Source organism: Populus euphratica, unplaced genomic scaffold (genome assembly GCF_000495115.2).
Source record: "Populus euphratica unplaced genomic scaffold, PopEup_1.0 scaffold25.1, whole genome shotgun sequence".
Lineage (NCBI taxonomy): Eukaryota > Viridiplantae > Streptophyta > Magnoliopsida > Malpighiales > Salicaceae > Populus > Populus euphratica.
The window spans coordinates 2,249,668-2,270,500 of NW_011499851.1; the positions used below are offsets into that span (position 1 = coordinate 2,249,668).

Genomic DNA, 20,833 nt, shown 5'->3' on the forward strand with positions numbered 1-20,833 from the left:
TATGGAAGTGGTGGTGGATGTGGAGAAGGTGGTGGAGCTGGATATGGTGCTGCTTCTGGACATGGAGGTGGTGGAAGTGGTGGTGGAGGAGGAGCTGGTTATGGTGCTGGTGGTGACCACGGTGCAGGATATGGAAGTGGTGGTGGAAGTGGAGAAGGTGGTGGAGCTGGATATGGTGCTGGTGGTGGAGGAGGAGGGGGTAGCGGTGGGGGATATGGTGTTGGAGGTGATAATGGTGCAGGGTATGGAGGTGGAAAAGGTGGTGGTGCTGGGGGTGGATATGGTGCTGGTGGAGAACATGGTGGAGGCTATGGAGGTGGGGGTGGAAGCGGTGGAGGTGGAAGCGGTGGAGGTGGTGGAGGCGGCTATGCGACTGGAGGGGCACACGGAGGCGGATATGGTGGAGGAGAAGGTGGTGGTCATGGTGGTGGTGGTGCCGAAGATGGCCATGCTGGTGGTGGCGGCGGCGGCTTTGGAGGAGGTGGTGGTGCTGGTTATGGTGCTGGTAGTGAGCATGGAGTTGGGTCCGGAGGCGGTGGAGGCCACGGTGCTGGTGGCTATGCTCCTTGAGAATGGAACTCGTTATTACACCAACCTTAAGAAAAATTTACCCGTCCGTTGTGGTGCGAGAAATAAGAGTAATCTGGTTAAGAATATGTTAATATCTACTAATATATAATTAACATGAAGATTGTTACTCATGCACTTCGTATTTTGTATCAGATTTTTAAGTAATATAAATTCTTCTTTATCGATCGGTTTTAGTTATTGTTTTGACGTGAAAATCACGTAGAATTTGGCGCTTCTGTGGGCAGAACTTAGAGAGGACTTGGATTAATTTGGACAAGTAATCACGTTGCATGCCGTATGTGTTTACGATAAATAGCAAGCAATCCAAGTTATTGCCGCAACTATGATATTGTATCGTAAAGGGAACGGCCATGCTCTTAGCCATCTTCCTTTCTAAGGAGTTAGTGATATGACACTCTCTCAATTACAATCTAATTAAGTTCAAAGAACAAATTATAAGCTTGTCATTCTGCATGCTAATTATAGTAAAGTGGGCAGAAGCTTGTGTTGTCGGATGTCCTGGTCAAATTGTAACGATACATAGAAGCAGAAAAGATATAATTCAAGACCCACGCCAGACTGAGCACTCCCTCGATGTTCCTTGCCTGATCCACTCTGGTTTAGCTTGAAAGAACAGGCTTCTTAATTAATTAATTGTGCAAGCAACAGAGTAGATTCTGTGATGTATATATCTATGAATATACTTGCTGTTAAGATTGCCAGCGGCATCTGTTTGACGTTCACAGATATTCCAGCAGTGGTGCATAGCCTGCTTCGGTGTTTACAGTTCATTGCCGTGATTCATACTATTGGTGAAAATTAATTGGCATTTATCCAAGCTTATGCCCTCCTAAATTACCAGAGCTATCTCTGCATTTGTTGCAGATTAAGTAATCAACTGGAAATCCATGATTTTCGTTAGATTAATTATGACTGGAGAAATGTAATCGCAAAACAAAAGGAAATTTATTTAGGTCTAATTTACACAGAACAGGAGAGAATAAGCAACAGTCCATCTAATAAATTGAGCACATTGTCATTATAAGAATAGAAAGTGGTAAGAAAGAGAGAATCGAATAGTAGCATATATATTTAGTTGCTGAGGTCCTATAACAAGTCAACGCCAAATCATAGCGTGCTAGGAACATTCTGAAGCAAGATAACATTGATGGGATATTGCAGGAAATTGTTTGTCCAGAACTTCAAATTGAACATCAATAATTACCACAGAAATGGGGACGATTTGGGTCTTTAGGTTCATGCTTCTCAGAAATTATGAATCTTTAAGCGCACAAAAGTCAACACACAGATATGGAGGACAGCGTATTTGCACAATAGCTAGAGGGTGGATGAGAGACTGCATGCATTCTAGTGTGCATGTGTGTAATGGACCAGTATATGTGGAGGCAACTTTTATGTGGCATGTTCCTAGCAGATCAACCACTCTTTTCTCAACAAAACACTTGCTTAAATGAAGCACCTCCATTCTAAACCAAAAGATCCCTTATCATGGCCATCCATGATTCATTAAGCATCTAGTGTTGTTTTGCTTGTATATATTACTGTGTTTTTTTTTCTATTTCTTCGTTCTGGCACAGAAGTCTCATCTCTCTCTAGTCTCTACCATGTCAGCATCCTTCCTTTCTCTCTATAAAAGTCATCAATAATAGGTTTTAGCCCAATGAAGGTCAAAAGTGTTTCATACTCTCTAGCAAGGGATTCATGGTGACATTATAATGTAGTTTTATTCTGCTAGAAAACATGAAGGAATTTCAATAACAATGTTTCGAAATGTTCTTTCTTGAGCCAACTTTGCTCTAAATTATAACGTGGATGGTATTGGGTGCTAGAATTGCGGGCTCTCTTCTTCCCCGTTATCAGGATCATATATACAAGAAATGCAACTGCAGCACACTTCAACTACTGTTGATTTCTTTATGTTAGTCATTCCCTTCTTGCCACAGAATTGAGATTGTGGCCACAAAAAGCATTTCTACTCCCTCGTTTTTACATTGCAGTTTTAAGCAAAATCATCAACGGTCTGCTAAAAGTCCATGTAACTCTCCGCAAGATTTTATACGGAGGCTATTATTATCGGGCCCAACTTTGTTTCATGGACTTTTACCGTAGTCTTCCTCAGTCTATACTTGCAGGCTTGCAGCACTTTATCCAATTTTGTGAATATTATGTCTTGACAGTAGGTAAATCATAATTAAAACTTTTAGTCCTGCCAATTCATGTTATCATGTTCTTGCTAAATCAATCCAACAGAAATAACTTCATGACACGGGGAACTGCCCCCAGGCCCCCCCCACCCCTCTCCAAGAACTCAATGTAGTAACGTACAGCCAGAACCAAAAGGGTGAAACTGCGCTTTATTACAAGAAAAAGAAAAGGGGGGACTGTTTCGAAGTGCAACTCCAAGTAGGCTGAAGAACCAAGTTATGATTTAGTCCTTGATTGCCCACGTCCCACAAGGAATTTCACCATCATCATCAGCTGTGCATCACTTCCACCCAATATCTTTAAATTACAAATCCATAACTAATCAAATAGAAACATTCTTGTTAGTGATCTTCATGTTTATCTGGTGATTAATTTCTCCTCAGGAACTTCCAACAGATAATGAGAAATCATAGCGGAGAAGATAGAAAAGATGCTGGTGATCCCCCTGAAGTGAACTCTCCACTACTCAGTGGCTGCATTTTGATAATAACAGGCTCTCCATTTTCATTGATCATAACCATGTTACATGGAAATTTATCCGCAATGGATTCCATGTCTCTTCTCTGATGCCTGTTACTAAGCACAACAGATTATATCAGCAAAAATCTTCATGGCCCTCGAGAAAATGTACAACAATGACTGTTTCTCGTTATTTTTTTACCTTTCAAAAACCACCCATGATGCATTAAGGCTTGTAAGCTTTTCAACCACCATCAGTTTCAAGGGATAACCCATCACAACTTCCTTCTGTGGCACATTAACCTGCATAAATTACATGTGAACTAATTAGCAGGAATTTCAATATAAAATGAGTGATGTGGCATGGCTAATTCATACCCCAAATCTCTTGCAGAGGTCAAGAATTGCTTGAAGCTTTACATATTTAGAGTCACTCCTCCATTCATCACCTTGTTCTTTTGCCATAGCTAATTCTTCAAATCCCACGGCCCAAATACCTTGCCACGTCTTTGCAGATACTAAGAAGGCAAAATTAAGCCCGGGGTTATTCACCTCATAAACTAAACATTTCATCAATTGTTCACACAATATGCAAGAGCACAGGATATGAATTTTGTACAAGAAGATTAGAATAAATTAGATACTGACGAGGAATATTGAGCCACGGCATGGCTCCAAGGAGAGTGACATTAATGCCACCGGATGCTGAAATATTCTCAAGAACCCACTTAAGCGGCTTTATGGTGAACTCCTTGAGTCCATCCATGACTAGGACCACCTGAGTGGTAGAGCTAGCAATTTCCGGCAACTGGCTGCTTCTCAAAAGTTGTGGCCTTCCTTGGTGACTACTTTCACCCCCTGTGAATGAATCAGCCATGTCAATTTCAAACGCTCCTTATGGAAAGAAGAAAAGGAAGGATTTAGTATGAAGGTCTTGTGATACTTTTATAATTAGTTCCATTTTTGTCTGTAGAGGAACAACCAAAATGAGGCCTTGGAATTCAGATGGAACCTAGGATCAGCTTTGTTAAGTTCTTGATTTGAACAAAGGCATCCTATGCATATTCCACGATGCTTATCTTTAAATTTCAACATAGAACCAAGGCTACATGCTTGTAGTTTGTCTGCAGCTGGCATGATGTACAGATACACCATAGTAAGGCTAAAAGGTTCGTGACACAGCAGTGAAACATCCTTGCCATGATATTATCGATGACGAAAGAAACTAAAAGCTTTATTTTTAATCAAAAAAGAAAGAAACTAGAAGCTTTTATCAGCAAAGACGATTGAAGTCAGCTCGCAACTTTGTATGGGAATATAAGATGACTGAGAAGGCATGTCAAATAGCGGTTTTAACATGTATTGTTACCTGTTTTTTATTTCAAGTTAACCTTTCAATCATGCAAAAAAGCAAATATTCTTTTTTTCATTTTGGCGTTATAGAAACTATTAGCATAAACCATGTCAACTCTGGGAAGAAAAAACTCGGACCTGAATTTTTTTTTTATTTTTTCGATAGGGAAGAACCCTAAATCTTGTTCTTTTTTTTTTTTTTTTGCATAAATGTCTTGAGTATAAATATGGATGGGTATTTAAAAAAAAAAAAACCTAACCCTCCTGAGTCCCAAGTACCCTGACTTTCAGTCTAACTGGCTTGATCAGAAGCTAAAAACAGTAAACAGCCATATATACAAACTGAACAGGCGCCGAGTGCTCTGTCATTTATTTCCAACACAAACTCTACGCCATATTTATGTGTGCTTCAAAGCTCAAAGTGCTAGTAACAGAGGCCACTTCTAAATTCGAAAGCAAGGTTGCAAAAGAGTAAACTTCATTTCATTTGAACTATACATTGCCCAGACCAAACGTATAGCCAAACCTAAGAGACCAGAGTACCTGCTTTCCCAACATCATATGGGAAACAGAGTGGTCAACATGCAGCTCAGAAAGGCAATATTCACTATGAGGCATTAACTTAGCATTTGAAGTATATTGCTTCTATGTTGGCCAAAGACCAAGCCAGCAAAATAAAATAAAACAAAACCTCAACTATTCAACGCATAACTGCCATGCGTATGGTGGGTTTGCAGCGAGAACCAGGAGGGCTGGCCCTTTTACATGGAGATGATCTTGGTCTGGTCTTGTCATTCCTAGGAAGCAAGGCAGCCATAAGTTTCATGCCCCTTGCAGTTGGCATTCTCTTGATGCATCTAAGAGCTTCTGCTGTCTGTGAATCCTTTGCGACCTTTTTTGATGATCTTTTACAATTCACCCGGTTCTCCCCTTTCTGATGATCTCGCAGAATACGATGTCTGGCTTCTGAAAAGTTCCATTCATCTCATTTCAGATAATATGGACTTGAAAGAACTATGCAAACACTTTGATGGAATAAACTCTTTTACCTGGCAGTCCTTTATCTGGAGTGGGTGATCTGTGTGGAGTTGGGGAATGCAGATCACCATTTATTTCAATTTTCTCAGCACCCTGATTGCAGTTATCTTCTTCAACAGAAGGCGGAAAACATAACATCTCATCATGCAAAACTCCATCGTGGTAATCACTTGCTCCAAATGGCACAGAAACATCAACCATGGGGGTCTCACCTATAGACAAAATGCGATGAAAGTTTGGTCTCTTGGCAGGGGAAATCTGAGCAAAATTTCCCCTAGTCTCAACTCTAGATTCACTCTCTTCAAAATTTCTCTCAAAAGGGATGTGAGTTGAAGTTGCCTCAATGGCATCCTTAATTACATTGGTTTCAGAACTTTTGTTATCCCCTACACCAGTGCATTCACGGTTAACATTATCTAGAACTGACTTGGGTGATGTATTTGAATTGTTGGGATCTGAGCAAAGCTCTTGTGGTTTGATCAAACTTGAACACCAGGGTGTACCCTCCCTAGCATAGAACAGAATGTAGGCAGCTTGAGAGAGTACAAATTCTTCCTGTTCCTTGCTGACCTGAAAAATATGGCAGTTAATTTAGTTTTGTGAGATACCATCATTTCAGAACTAATAGTTAATACACCCAACTCAATCAACCCTCAAAAGGTATTACAGGCAGAATTACATAATAAATATTTCCAATCTCTTCCATTAAACACACAAAGGAACGCACCCATGCTCAACACACATGATGCTGGTAAAATTTGTTCAAAAATATTATTTATCCAGCAGATAGGAAGCCGGAGGACTTCGCTGGTTTGATACCTTCCAAACAATTGACTTTAGAGGGGTAAAATGTTTAAATCAAGAAAAGGATGGCTTTTGAAAAAACATAAATAGAAATTGTAAGATAACTGTTGGAAGTGACACCACAATTCCACTTCAGGACAAATCCGTGTTCAGGAAAAGGTAAAAACCCTGACTTAACCGACAGAAGTTAAAAATAATCACATGATAACACAATATAACCAAGTGATGATGCAATCTCATTCATCATTTATCATTTATAGGTTTAAAAGTAAGCAGGGGCATACTCTATAAGGAGATTGGAAGCGAAACAACAACAATCAACAGCAAAGAGATTGAATCTAGTATTTATTACCTCTGGGTCATCCAACTTGTGCCATGTGTCTGGAGAGGATCTTATATAGCAAAAGTAATGTCCGGACATAAGTGAATCTCCTTTGTGCACCACAACCGCATATAGTTGATACTTGAAACCCACCTCCTGTCAAGAAAATGGAAGAGTTTTACTAAATGCTCACAAAACACAAACTAATACAACAAAACCAACAAATTTTACTTTTTGATGTGACATGAGTCGAGTCTTCAACCATTTATTTCCCTTTCCCAGACTAGCAGAGTATTTGACCTTTGCAGGTAAAAAGATCAATTAAATGGACAGTAATCGTAGTTTGATTTCAATTTTAAATTCTCTTAGCATGCCTTTTTCCATGCTCTTCATCTTGATTACCATTTAAAATTTGTTAAGATCACTTATCGCTTTTTAAAATGGAAGCGATCCTGATTCAGTGATACTAGTAATCCATGACTCACATCACTGTCCTCATTGTCATTGGTGTAGGGCTTCAAGTCCAACTCCAGTGGAAACTGCACATGCTTGCCAATCTTCTCAATAGAAGTCCCATCAATCTTGAATCTCTTCAAATGAAGAGCAGCAACTGAAGGAGCCTGGTCCAGCATAAGCTGTTTTTCCCTAGAAACTTCCTTCTTGCAGCTTTCACATGTAAACTTTGTCCCTGAATCCTCAATTTTCTCCACCTTGGTGAATGACTCCAGTGCACTCTGAAGAGAGTTCGCATCTTCGATCTCCAAACTCAGGTCAATCAGTGGCTCATATTTATCAGAACAGTGACCACAATTGCAGCATCGTAACTAAAATTCAATGCCAAGGCAAGAATTAATAATAAACAAACATTTGTTCTAAGCATTGAAAGTGGAGAAATGAATACTTCAAACTTTCTTTGTACACCAGCAATATGCAAATTAAAGGGAATTAAATGGGAAAATTCACTCCTCAGACTCATACTTTGCTAACAAGACGACCTCCAAATACCCGCTCAACTATGTTCTTATCATGGGAGGATGCGCTGTCATCAGTTAGGCTTGAATCCAAACAATGCCTTTCAAGTCTTTCTAACAAACATTGGAAGAATTCATGGGCATCTTCCTGCTGGTATCGACGAAAAACAGATGAAATATCTAATTATTCATGGGTTAAGAATCACATTTAAGTCCAAAATTTTCAGAAAATTTTCCTCAAAATATCAAGTAGGCATTGCAGAAGAAATCTAAAGTTCGAAGTATCCAAAACACTAACAGTATTAAAAAAGAGAGAGAGAGAGAGAGAGAGAAATCACAATACTAAAAGGTCAGTTGGGAGTACTTGAAAGTCCCTTGAAACTTAGAATTCAGCAGCCCAGAAATGACAATTACACTAAACGATGATGCACAAGAAATGTAATGGCCAAAGTAATTCATAGTGCACTTAAGATAATTAATCCACTGCCACATGTTGCTCAATGATAAACAAAACAAAAGTTCAAAGGATACTTTCCAAATTGTTGACAAGTTTCAAAGGCTCAAGAATCTTTCCAGACGAAGATAAAGAAAGTTCAATGTGATCACGAAGAACACAGAGAACACAGAACCCTTCAGTAATGCCTGAAAACTCCCAATGTCCAGCAGTAAATACCAAAACTGAAATTCAATTAAACAGTACAAACAATTCAGATCCAAGTAGCTATCCACAGCTGGTACTCACAGGGCGTTTCATGATTCCAAGAACGAAGAGCCTGAACAAGAGGCACAGTATGCGTAAAGCATTGCAGGATTGCATTAATATAACAAGTGTTTCCTTTATTAAAAAGCGCAGCACCCTGCAAAACCAGCACCAAAAAACAAAACAAAAATTTAATATCACAATGGATAAACATCAATAGACACATGCACATCAAATAAATTCAAAATAATAACCTCTTAGACATACCACACCAGTAGGTCCAGTTTCCTGCATAAAACCAGGAAGCCTGTATTCTTGATTTCTTCTCTTCTCTCTGTCATCCCAACGATTCCATAATTGAGGACATGGTTGTCTGCGAAACCTCCTAATCCAAGGAGGAGGTAAACCCGGATGATACTCATGGAACTCGGGATCAAAATGCCCCCATTGATTATGATACATTGCGTGAGAATAAGGGTCATAATGAAAAAGTCGCCTGGGATTCTCTTTCTCGTCATCATTACCAGAACCCTCTTCCTCATCCTCAACATTTCCATCAGCAAGCTTCGAATCAGACGAGCTCGAAGTAAGCTTTTCACGTGCTAATTGCATAGGTGAATCAGGCTCACTATCATCACTATCACAACTAGCGACCAAACGGTGGCCAGAATCCAATTCCCCATCTTCATTACCATTAGCTAAAAATGACCCAGACCCATCTTGATTTGACTGCGAAGGAACCGAAATCTGGTTACCTGGGGATACGATATGAGAAGAAGGCAAGGAAATGGTTAGGGTTTCTTCAGATTGAGGCGTTGAAGTCGAAATTTGTGAAAACCCACCTGATTTTGACGATATAGAAACCAAACACTGCTCTCCACAGCTTAACTCGGTTAAGGTTTTGAGAGAATTAGGTGAGTTCACTGGATCCTCGTGTGAGTCTTCCATAAGTTCGTCATTTAGAGCTTCAACCTGAGACTTTGAAGAAAACCCATCAGCAACAATAAGAGATTTGGACTCTTGGGATTCAATGTTAGAAGGCAGTGAAAACACATCAACGGCTGCTTCAGTTGAAACCTCCATTAAACCAGAAGAAAGTGGAAGGATTTTGTTTGTTTGGGTAAAGAAGAAACAGAAAATTTGGAGTTGAAAATAATTTGGAGGATTTTGTTAGGGTTTTGAAAAGGGTAGGAGGAGGGAAAAGGAAAAGGTCAAGAACGGGGTGTTGGAGGGAAAATTGAAGCGCCAATTTTGTTTTTTGATTTTTAAAATTTTTTACAGATTGCTATGGTGGCTGCCCGATTGCTCTCTTTCACTAGGGGAACGAAGTTCTTTTTATAGCAAACAACTAGTTTTTTCTTCTTCTTTTTTTCCTTCTAAATGCCGCGGATTATTCTAAAAAAATAGTTTAATTTTGATTTTCAGTTTATTCCTCTAAAATTATACTTTTTATTGTTTTAAGTGTTAAAATTATTTATTTATTTTCTGTTACTTACTTTGCATACTTTAAAATATCTTGATATCAAATTAACAATCACTTTTACGTGATAAAGTTTTAATTTATTATTTATAAATTAACAATCAATTTTACGTGATAAAATTTTAATTTATTATTTGAAAAACTAAGAGATGAATGATCAACATGAAAGATGAAATAGAGTCATTTTCAGGAGGTGTACAAAACTATAATTTCATTTTTTAAGTTTTAATTTTGTATAATTAGTCTTTATTTTTTTAGCGTATTACATTTTGGCCTTAATTTTTATTTTTTTATGTTTTAATTATTATAAATTGTAAAAGAAAAGAGACAAATTAGTATAGAAGTTGAGAAGAGAGATAGTTATTAAGTACCTATTAAAAACTTTGATTTTGGTATTTATAAATAATAGATTGGAATTTGAATTTTTATTTTTAAATTTAATTTAATTTTGATGTTTTTGGTTGATTAAAATATGTTTTGTGGTTGAAAATAGAATATTTTTTATTTTTTTTGTGAAAAAGGATTAAATTTTGAATTTTAATTTTTTTATCATCAGGATACACCTAAAAGAATAACCTTTCTCCTTTGAGTTTAGCGTAAAGGAAGAATTCAACCTCCATGAACTTAGCTACACATAACATCTTAGACCCTAATTTTTCTGTATCTTTTAGGTGTATAAAAGTTCTTTAGAAATCCATCATATTTCTATCAAACATTAATATAGATGTGAGAGATATTTATACCTTATTAAATAATATCATAATAAAATTACACTTCAGACCCTTCTCTTCATAAAAAAACAAGACTCATGGGTTGTAAATACACCATGAAACCTTCAAATTAAAAGTTCATAGTCTTAATTCTTTACTGCATATATATTCTTAGAGCATCTCTCTTCATAATATTCTTGTATTTTTCCTCTCTAAAAAGATATTTATTTGAGTATCGAAGAGTCTCCACCTCCACCAAAAAGAATTTTTTGTAGGTACTAGTCACAAACAACCTTAGCTTGTTAAATACCAAGTAGAAGTTATCAACTGTCTTGGTTAGGAAGAATGGATGATATTGTTAAGACCAATTGATTAGCCAATTATTCAACTCAAAAGCCTTATTCTTAGGCTATTTGGATTTTTGAGACTTTATTAATGATGTCGTTTATGGGAAAATGATCAAAAAAACATTGGTTTCTTTCTAAAGTTTGCTTTTGATATTTTTAGCCATTCCATAGCACACAATCAATACCTACCCAGGCTACGATATGAGACAAGTCTTCTCTTTGCTGCTTACACTCGTGCCCAAATAAAGCTTCAACACAACTTTGCAATCAAGTCTGACTCCTCACTAAAGTAGTGCTAGCCATATAAGGTAAAACAAGTAAATTTGGGCTATGCTTTACTAACATTACAAATGCAATTGAAACCTTAAGATTTTGAAAAGCTTCCAACAAACACAGGTGCAATATTAGTTCAAATCATAAAACATGTGAAGTATTTTTTACAATTATACAAATGAATGGAAGAGTCTCCCTCACATCGGACAGTCTGCTCAAATAAAAATTTACAATAACCAATAAGAATAAAAATGTAAGTTTCTTATATGTAAATGACTAATTCAAAATGACTTTTTTATTTTATTTTCTTGAGGTTATGCCTAAAAGTCTTTCAATAATACACCTTGAAAGGAATGAACTTGGTCTCCCCAGTATTATATGCTCCACTCTTAATAGGATTGAGTTTGTCTCCCTGGTTTTATATGCATCAATCTTCAAGGGATAGATGTAATTTTCCTAATGTTACATATACCAATCTTCAAGGGGTAAATATAATCTCTCCGGTGCTATATGCATTAGTATTCAAGGGATATATGTAACATCTTCAGTGCTATATGCATCAATTTCTAAGGGGTAGATATAATCTCTCTAGGAATATATGTAATTTCTCTAATGCTATATGTATCAATCTTCAAAAGGTAAATGTAATCTTCTCAATTATATATGCACCAATTTTCAAGGGATGGATGTGATTGGTTTCCTGGGTATAAATAACAACATCATGTAATCACTACTCTTAATAAGGGCTTTCATGTATCATAAAAAAAAAATCATAATGACCATTATTTAGTAAATGGTTTTTAAGCCCCATGACAATGTTAGAAAAGCTACACACTCCCACTCACCAAGAACTTATAATCACTTAGAACTTTTTAAGTATAGGTTTAGTGTCAATGAGTTCCTTATAAACCATTTAGAAATTTATATAGATGATGGACATAGTACTCTTAATCTCTTAGAATTTTTCTAATTATAAATTTATGTTCTTTTAGTCCATATGCATATTTCTCTACATATTTTCTAGCTTACCCCCATTTTTATACGAGCAAAACTCACTACTCTACTTGAACTAGAAGATTAATTTAAGTTTTTGCATATTATTATATCGCAAAAACTAGGGGACTATTGATTAACCAAGTTTTTATAAGTATATCTTTACCAAAAAACATTGGATTAAAAAAAATTTATGAGTATAAATTTTTAGGAAAACAAGCACGCTCTAGTGAAGGTGCGCTGGGCTTGGCTACGTGCAAAGTTCCAGGCACGCTGGGTTTGGCGCTAGCCAGACTCAGATGTTATTAGGTCTAGTAATGTGTCAAGCCTTGGGCACACCCAAAATAATGCACATCCTCATTTGGGCACACCCAAGAGAATGATCATCTTCCATTGGCATGCCTAATGGAATGAGGCAATGCGAGTCTGGCGAATATGTCAAACCCAAGATACTTGAACTTGGTATTTAGTCAAGTTGACAACGTAGGTATGGTAAACATGTCAAATCCAAGGCATTTAGACTTAGTAGCCTGGCAAGTTCAAGGTAACAACCATCCTTACTTGGCACGTCTTAGGGAATAACTATTTTACCTAGGGCACGCCTAAGAGAATGATCCTCCTCCCTTGGTCTAGCTTAGGGGAATAACTCAGCATCCATGGGCTCAGTTATAACTAACTTATTGGACCTTAATCTCTCTACACCTTTTAGGTTTATAAAAGTCTTATAGGAACTCGTTATATTTCTATCAAACATTAATATAAATGTCATGGATATTTATATCTCATTAAATGTTATCAGTATAAAATTACACTTCAGACCCTCCTCTTCACAAAAAGATAAAATTTATGGACTATAAATACACCATGAAACTTTCAAATCAAAAGTTCATAATTTTCAATATCTACTGCATATATATTTTTAGAGTATCTCTCTCCAGAATATTATTGTATTTTCTTTCTCTAAAACGATACTTATTTAAGCATGGGAAAGTCTTTACCTCCAAACAAAAAAAAAACCTTTTACAGGAACTAGCTAGAAGTCATCTTGGTCTATTAAGCATTAAGTGTAAGCTATCAATTACTATGGTTAGGAAAAATGGATAAGATTGCTATAATCAATTAATTAACTGCTTATCCAACCCGAGATCCCTATTCCTAAGCTATTTGAATTTTTTAGACTTCATCATATTGCACTACAGATTTTATGAATCTCACCTTAATATAAGGTTACTTTTAAAGTCATCCAAACGCAATAAATAAATATAATCACTTGTAGATTTTTGGATAAAAAGTCTGTTTGTTTTTGTATTATAAAAATGTTTTTGAATAAAATTTAAAAAAAAAAATTGCTTTAATTTTTTGTGTGTTTTCTTATTTTTTCGATGTGTTAATATCAAGAATATTTAAAAAATAAAAAAATTATTTTAATACATTTAAAAACAAAAAAAAAATTAAAAAACAAACAATTCCAAACACAATAAAAAAAACATATCTTAACATGAATTCAAGGGTCTTCACTGGCGTTTGGAAGCTAAAATGAGAAAAGGTGTCTTTCCCCTTGCATAGAATCAATTCCATCTAGATGGGATTTACGCTCCCCCTTCGGCTAAGATATTAGCCATGAAAATAGGAGATCCTCTCTCGTACACTATTTAAACGTAAATATAACAGGTAAGTTATCCTCAGTTTCTTGTGGTTTCTTGGTCTTAACTCGTTTGACCACTACAAGTTACCTTTGGAGAAGAGGGTTCTGGATTTTCAAAAGCACAGCCACGTTTCTTGCCGTTGGCAGATGTCTGTCCTCGGTGGCATGGCTATTGATTTGCACCTTGCTAAAAGTTAAATAATATTTTTTTAGTAAAAAATAAATATACAAATATTTTCATCATGTTTTATTAACAAAAAATATTAATCATAAATCAAAAAATTTATGCATCCATTTAATTAAATAAATTAAAAACTATTCTTATCAATAAATATAAATAAAAAAATATCAACATGTCTATCTTAGTCACTTCGCCATGGTTTTAATAAATTTTTTCCTTACACACAAACAAACATGTAAATATTGTTAATGTAATTTTTAAAATTGAGAAAAAAAATTATAATTATGAGCTGTTTACACCATACATATATTAAATAAAATGATCATATATATATATATATATATATATATATATATATATAAACATAAATATAAAGTAAGTATTTATGCTAAATAAAATAAATAAGAAAAAGTTGCTAATGTAAATCAACTGTTTTTCATTTTTCTTTTTTCTCTTTTCCGTATGGGCACTATACACCGTAACACCATCAAAATACCCACGATAAACATGAAATCACGCCCTTAATAATCATAAATTATCAGCAATCGTATTAGCTAAAATATACTAAACACAGTTTTGCACAACTAGAACATAACAAACCAAACAGTGCCTGCAGGATGGAAGTATTGCACCATCAGTAGTATTAGGTCACAAAGCTTCAGGCATTAGTTGCTGTTTCCTTGGGAATGGCAAGTAATGTTCTGCCGTGTGTCCTAATATTAGCCCCAACAACAATGCAGCTAATTTTCAACAGAACACTTTGTCTATAATATCAATTCCTACATCTCTTTAGTACACTCCAAGAAACTAAAACAGAAAGGATCCCAAAACCTGCACTACAATATAATAATAGAAAACCTATCAAAAGCCTGAAAACGTCTTACTTTTATTTTTCTTCAAAAAGAACTTTATATGGACTCATTTTACATTCAACTGCATAGATATTGATTGGTAATGTGGCGAACTCGCAGATTTTTTAACACAGCCCATCAACTTCAGAGGATTCTGTCCTGAAGATCAGTTATGAAGGTTGATGCGAAGGAGCTGAGCTTCTTCCCAGTCTCTCCTGCAATATTCTTTAGGGAAGAGATATCTTGTTGTGCCTAAGAGGGTTAAACAAGGGAAGAAACCTTTGATAAATATAGGAAAGTGAAAAACAAACAAAAAGAAGTGAAAGAAACCAGTGGTTTCCCATCTTAACAGAAATTCATTCAAATATTTAAGCACCAAAACATGCAAAGCATTACCTGGAAAGAGATCCGATTGATGAGGTCACTCGCAGCAAGATCAATAGTCTGATCATCGCTTTGACCAAAAAGATCAGCACTTGATATAGCTGAGGAGCCCTGTAACAGCATAAAACTTACACCCTTTAACCTTAAATAAAATTTCAGAAGAAAGAAATGCAAGATTTTAGTGGTTAGTCGTGGCCGTCATTAGAAATGAGCTGGTTGATGCTCATTACAGTTAAAGCAGATAGGATGTATGCAATGGTATGTGGAAAGAATTGTCTAGCTTATGAGGCAGTTCCATCAAGTCTGGCATGTGGTATAGGTTTCATACGAGAGATACTGTGCGGAAGACCATGGAGCCATTGGTGATTTGACTCCTCATTGTCTAAGCACTTCTATGTAACCGCGGCATTTTGCCATTTTTCCTGCAAGCTAGAACCTAAGTTTGGAATGGGAAGGGGAGGCAAGGGCAATTTGGAATTCTCACTCACAGCATCCAAAAACCATAGTTCTTTTCCCAGATAAGGGTAGATGTTGGGGGTGTGGGGGGGATCCCTGGCTGAGTAAAGAAACTTCTGGTTGGAACAAAAAAATTATCAATAATTTCAATCTAGTGACCGACAGAGCAGACAAGGATGAACTAATGGTAGTAAAATCACAACAAACAGAGAGAGAATGGGATGAAATTCTTGAAACCTGTCACTATAAACTAAATAAAATTTAAATATATTTAGATAGTGGTAGCAAGAGGGCATACAGAGAATTTCTGCAATGAAACTTGAGCATCAGCATCAGCTTTGTTCTGATCACCAAAATATTGGGCTGATGAGATTGATTTTGCATTCGAGAACTTTTTTCTTGCTTCATCTGTTTCCTGAATCTGATAGTAACAGGATGTATGAACAAACAAGTACAGAACTAAACAAACAAATTCCTTGCTGACTAAATCACTAGTGTCATCTGACAAATTCCAGTAACAATGGGCATAACATCTCCAATGTCACATGCAATTCCCAAAACATAAGTAAAGTGATTGATGACAAGAATGCTAACAAATAATAGAAAACATAAAATACCAAGACCGTTACTGAAGCAAGAAAAACACCACTAATATCAAGATCCTTTTTATATGCAGCTAGAGAAGAAAAAATAGAGATACACAAAAGTATCGCAACCAACAGAGAGACGGTTTCTGCAGAAACATTACCTATTCTATGATATTTATCTTCATGGTTCTTAAACATAAACTCAGACAAAATCAACTATATTTTAAATCCTCTTAGTGAAAAGGAATGACATACAGGTTATCTCATAACAGAATATAAACACCCCTTTAATGTAAAATACAAATTTAATATACCCATTATTCAGAAGTACAGAATCATACTAAAAAGAAAAGCATTTAGGTTAAAAAGAAAAGCATTTAGGTAAGAGTAAGCACCACGAGACTTGCACATAAGTGAATTTTGAAACCCATCAACTCAGGACTTTTGTATAATACCAACACAAAAACCTAGTGAAATCAAAAGAATGACATTGAAATACAAAATAAAATTAACTTAAAAAACTCCTCTATGTAGTTTAAGGTAAAAACACAAAGCTGTCACTCTATTGATTTTCCCACAATACTCCATGAGAACTGTCGACCCTTATTTCTTTTTACTGGACAGACATAATTTGCAAAATCTAGACTTGCATGCTGAAAAATAAAAAAGAGATTGAAAAGTCACTAAAACATCACAACATTATTACAATGCAGAAATAGCAGCTTAAGCACAGGTATTATGCAAATTTAACCCTACAACTTCAAAAGAAATTTCAATTTTACTAGCTTATGAGAGAGTTTAAACCAGTTTGGAAGTGTCATCACAAGCTAAATGTCATGATGCCTCGTTTTTGTTGAAAATCAAACACTCAAAAGTGATGAGTACAATTTGACAGAACAACTAGCAAACACATAATGGAAGGACATAGATGCTTTTCACATTCCTCACAAATTTTACAAACTCTCAATTTGTGCTCCTCAAGTAAATGGCTTTTTTCCCCTTTTCAACTCTGCATATGAAATGCTTTGATTTGTTTAAGCACTGAATATAGTGTGGGAAAAAAAAAGCTGATTGGTAGCAACTTACCATAAATTTGAACCAGATTTGGGAAGAGAATTAAAATCTAACAAATTAATTAATAGTCTAAATTTCAGTTGGCCGATGAAACCAAAAATTTCAATATCATTTTGACATCCATTTTTTTCTTTTCAGACTCTTGCCTGGTATAAAAACCTGGATCCTTTCAAAGGTTGCAGTCTCTAGATTTGAGAAGTCACAGTTAGGTGATATTGCATTAACTGGTGGTTATTTGCTGAACGTGCAAGTATTGCCTGGTTTTCTACAGTTGACCATAAGCAGATAATGCATGTTAAAGAGCTTACTTGAACTTTTGAGTAGTTTGAGCTTCCTTTCTTGGGAAAACCGCTTTCCATCCCGAATTCTGCGAAAAAGCTTGATGACTTTGGCGGAGATACATGACTAATCACTTGTGGGCCCCCAGAAATCATCTCAGCAGGTTGAACATTATCTACATACTCAAAGCGAGATGCAAAAGATGTGCCAGCTTTTGTGTTGTTGTTGTTGTTGTTAGTTGTTGAAGTTACAGGAAGTGCTGGTTCTTCAGGCTTCTGGTCATAGAGATTTTCACTAGGCTGCAATTGAAGGTTGTACTATTAAGAAGCAGGCTAGGTAAAAAATGTCAAGCTGACTTATGCTTCTAAGATAACTGATGATAATTCTACAAGCTAGAGGCAAAATCCTACCTTCGTAGCAAGCTTTCTAGCACCAAGCCCCCCTGTTTTCCCAGTTCTCTTTGCACCAAGTGGCTTCTTCACAGAACTGGTAATAACCGAGTGAGAAGCTTTTGGGGAACGAACTAAATCAGGTGTTTCTTGTTTTCCTAATGAGCTTTCTTTAGGAGCATCATTAATCTTGACATCAGGAAGTCCATTTGCTGCTTGGGCTGCCTTAGAAGTAACAGGGGATGATGGCAAGCCAGCTTCTTCTGCCATACTTTTAGCAACTTCTTTTGAAAGTATTTGCCTATATAACTCTGCAGCTCTAGATGTATACTTGGCCTCAATTTTCCCCCCATCAGTCCAACCATGCTGCTTAAAGAAAGCCTGAGCCCGATTATTTCCCCCAAAGCTCATTGTTCTCAATTGCTCTGGACTCCATGAATCTAAATTCGTAGACCTATATGAATAGGAAATAACATTGCATCACAGTCGTTCCTGAAAAATAAATGCTAGAAGAAAAGAGGATAAACAGAAACCCTTATATATATATATATATATATATATATAATGGGAGCAAAGATAACACCAAAACTTGGTTTGGAGTTGGAACATGTCTCTCCAGTCTATAGATACAGAGAAACCCAGAGTAAATTTTCTGAAATTGAGATCTCAATTTTACCGCCACTGGTTACATCCTACCAACCGCATTCTAAATTTTACAGCCATTATTTCCAAAATGCAAAAGGTCTACTTGCAAAAAGAATCATCCATACACTACCATTGATCCTGCAGTGAAATAAAAACTAAAACTATCCCAACAACCTAGTCAAAACAAATTGACAAGATGCCAGGTAGTTTAAAGAGGAAACATTCATTTTTTATGTGATGCTTGATTGTTCCCTTCTTAATTTTCAAAAGCAATGATCACATTATCTCTCAGTAAAAAAAAAATCATATTGATTAATCTCCAAATCTATCACGTACAATTCTCACTTCACATTATCTGATCCAAATAAAATTAACTTTTTGCACCAATCCTGTGCATCAACAAGCTTCATTGTACTTTAAAAAGAAAACAAAACTGTCATTTAAATCTAAATTAAATGCACAATCGGATAATTAAACACGGAAATTCAAAAAAAAAAAAACAGAGAATAAATTTACCTAACGAAGCTGATGTGTACACCGAGACTACGGTGAACAGCAGAGCAGTCGATGCAAAGGAAGATCCCGTACGTTACTGAAGCCCAAGTAGGATTTTTCGCATTACAATCAAAACACATCTAATAACAAACACACGAAATCGTAAATTCCAGATCCAATATAATAACAATAAAATTTCCAGATCTGAATCAGATCCACAACGAAATCAATAAGGAATAACCTTGTTATCCGATTTCGCTTTCAGTTTTCTGAACACCACGTTTTTGTCAGTGAAATTTTCCGACGCCATGGAGATAATTTAGGGAGAGAAGGAGGGAGAGACGAAAAGTGATCCCGAAGAGGTTACGCGAATTGCTGCAACACCGCCTCCGCCTCAGCTTGAAACCAGTAGATCGCAAATAGAGGAAGTTAGAGATAAATATAAAGCGAAATAAAATTGCAAAGTTGGAGAAAGCGAGTTCGTTTGCTTCGGCTTCAATTTAATAACAACAACAGATTAGACAGAGATATATGAATGGGAGATATATATTTATTTATTTACTAAAATGCCCCTGGAATGTGTTTGCTTGACGGACGATGATTTCTGGTGACCTGTTTCCGTCTGCGAGGGACTCTGGCTGTTTAAAAAAAAAAAAGGGGGGTTATTTTTAAGGAAATGACTTAAATGGGCCTGTGGGCGCTGACGGTTGGGGGTGAGGGTAGCGGTCTGTGCTTGTTGAGTATTGCAGGCCGTCAACCCATGGTCGTACGGTGAGACGTTAAAGCACAGCCACCAAATGCAGTATCTATGCTTTTACGGAATCTTAATTTATTATGATGGACTCTCTCTCTCTCTCTCTCTCTCTCTAATTGCAGTCTGGTATTTTTTAAAAATAAATTCAGTCATCTAGTTCTTCAAATTATTTGATGAAGCAAGCGTTATTATTATTATTTACAAAAATCACATAATATCGTTTATTTATGTATTTATTTTTTAAAATAGGATCCATTCTTACAAAAAAACAAGAGGGAGGTTTTCTCCTTTTCTTCTCTCTCTTTCTTTGTTTGAAGGCAGAGGAGGTTTCCAGAATGTGCCCAACAAAAGTTTCTTGTTAAAATATTTATTTGTGAATATATCGAGGAATGGGCCCGCAATGTAGTTCTAATGCTTTCCTGTTCCGGAGAGGGCCATGGTGTCGAAGGTTTACCTCGTCTTCCCTGGGGTCTATCCAAACTTCTGCCATTTTATCTTTTTTTTCCCGCAACTAGTTATTTCACCCATACTTAGTCATGGATCAAATAATGTTTTTGAGAAAAAATAAATGTGAAAGTTTTAAAATCTATATTTTAACAACAAAAAATTGTTAATAAAAAAGTGTTTGCATATATTTACTTAAATAAATTGAGAATATTTATATCAATATAAATACAAAAAATATTAACATGTTTATTTTGACTTACCTCGTTGCTTGTTGAATAATTTCTTTCTAACTCAAACGAGTTACTATATATGTCTAGCTAATATGTTTTTTAACATTGAGTAATAAATACAAATGAAAATTAAAAAATTGATATTTACATATATAATGAATATCATGTAT

The 20,833-nt window shown here is 35.9% G+C and overlaps 4 protein-coding genes across 5 annotated transcripts in view; 1 reads left to right on the forward strand and 3 right to left on the reverse strand.

The window, feature by feature from the left end:
• Positions 1-764, forward strand: part of LOC105121678 (glycine-rich cell wall structural protein 1.8-like) — a 1,673-nt gene extending 909 nt beyond the window's left edge. Inside the window, exons 2-3 of the mRNA XM_011020403.1 lie at positions 29-217; positions 251-764. Coding sequence (XP_011018705.1) covers positions 29-217; positions 251-570 — 509 coding nt within the window. The 3' untranslated portion in view covers positions 571-764. The remainder of the gene's footprint in view (positions 1-28; positions 218-250) is intronic.
• Positions 765-2,964: 2,200 nt separating this feature from the next.
• On the reverse strand, positions 2,965-4,073 carry LOC105121568 (uncharacterized). The gene is made up of 4 exons (XM_011020262.1): positions 3,904-4,073; positions 3,634-3,773; positions 3,458-3,558; positions 2,965-3,366 (listed from the first exon to the last, which is right to left on the reverse strand). The coding sequence occupies exons 1-4, from the start codon at positions 4,019-4,021 to the stop codon at positions 3,204-3,206; spliced, it is 522 nt and encodes a 173-aa protein (XP_011018564.1). The 5' UTR covers positions 4,022-4,073; the 3' UTR covers positions 2,965-3,203.
• Positions 4,074-5,066: 993 nt separating this feature from the next.
• LOC105121569 (ubiquitin carboxyl-terminal hydrolase 21-like) lies at positions 5,067-9,755 on the reverse strand. Of its 2 annotated transcripts, XM_011020264.1 has the most exons (9): positions 9,286-9,754; positions 8,711-9,198; positions 8,486-8,600; positions 8,275-8,385; positions 7,751-7,923; positions 7,258-7,596; positions 6,803-6,928; positions 5,658-6,216; positions 5,067-5,574 (listed from the first exon to the last, which is right to left on the reverse strand). In XM_011020264.1, the coding sequence occupies exons 1-9, from the start codon at positions 9,524-9,526 to the stop codon at positions 5,309-5,311; spliced, it is 2,418 nt and encodes an 805-aa protein (XP_011018566.1). In that variant the 5' UTR covers positions 9,527-9,754; the 3' UTR covers positions 5,067-5,308. The 2 variants fall into 2 exon arrangements, with proteins under 2 accessions (XP_011018566.1, XP_011018565.1); XM_011020263.1 differs by having other exon boundaries at positions 8,711-9,755.
• Positions 9,756-14,599: 4,844 nt separating this feature from the next.
• Positions 14,600-19,862, reverse strand: LOC105121570 (probable ADP-ribosylation factor GTPase-activating protein AGD8). Its single transcript, XM_011020266.1, has 7 exons — positions 19,474-19,862; positions 19,254-19,372; positions 18,114-18,546; positions 17,733-18,002; positions 16,062-16,184; positions 15,320-15,418; positions 14,600-15,175 (listed from the first exon to the last, which is right to left on the reverse strand). The coding sequence occupies exons 1-7, from the start codon at positions 19,540-19,542 to the stop codon at positions 15,068-15,070; spliced, it is 1,221 nt and encodes a 406-aa protein (XP_011018568.1). The 5' UTR covers positions 19,543-19,862; the 3' UTR covers positions 14,600-15,067.
• Between the last annotated feature and the right edge of the window lie 971 nt (positions 19,863-20,833).

Bases quoted from the DNA above. Each gene is read 5' to 3' on its own strand.
- LOC105121568 (XM_011020262.1), bottom strand. From the start codon at position 4,021: ATGGATGGACTCAAGGAGTTCACCATAAAGCCGCTTAAGTGGGTTCTT. The intron at 3,559-3,633 runs GTATGAATTAGC...TAATTTATGCAG, and splicing joins ACCTCTGCAAGAGATTTGGG to GTTAATGTGCCACAGAAGGA. The intron at 3,367-3,457 runs GTAAAAAAATAA...GCTTAGTAACAG, and splicing joins TCATGGGTGGTTTTTGAAAG to GCATCAGAGAAGAGACATGG.
- LOC105121569 (XM_011020263.1), bottom strand. From the start codon at position 9,526: ATGGAGGTTTCAACTGAAGCAGCCGTTGATGTGTTTTCACTGCCTTCT. The intron at 7,924-8,274 runs GTATCCTTTGAA...ATGAATAATTAG, and splicing joins ACTTGTCAACAATTTGGAAA to ATATTTCATCTGTTTTTCGT. The intron at 6,217-6,802 runs GTAATAAATACT...CATATTTTTCAG, and splicing joins ACAAGTTGGATGACCCAGAG to GTCAGCAAGGAACAGGAAGA.
- LOC105121570 (XM_011020266.1), bottom strand. From the start codon at position 19,542: ATGGCGTCGGAAAATTTCACTGACAAAAACGTGGTGTTCAGAAAACTG. The intron at 18,547-19,253 runs GTAAATTTATTC...CTATTCATATAG, and splicing joins GTACACATCAGCTTCGTTAG to GTCTACGAATTTAGATTCAT. The intron at 18,003-18,113 runs GTAGGATTTTGC...CTTCAATTGCAG, and splicing joins CTAGAAAGCTTGCTACGAAG to CCTAGTGAAAATCTCTATGA.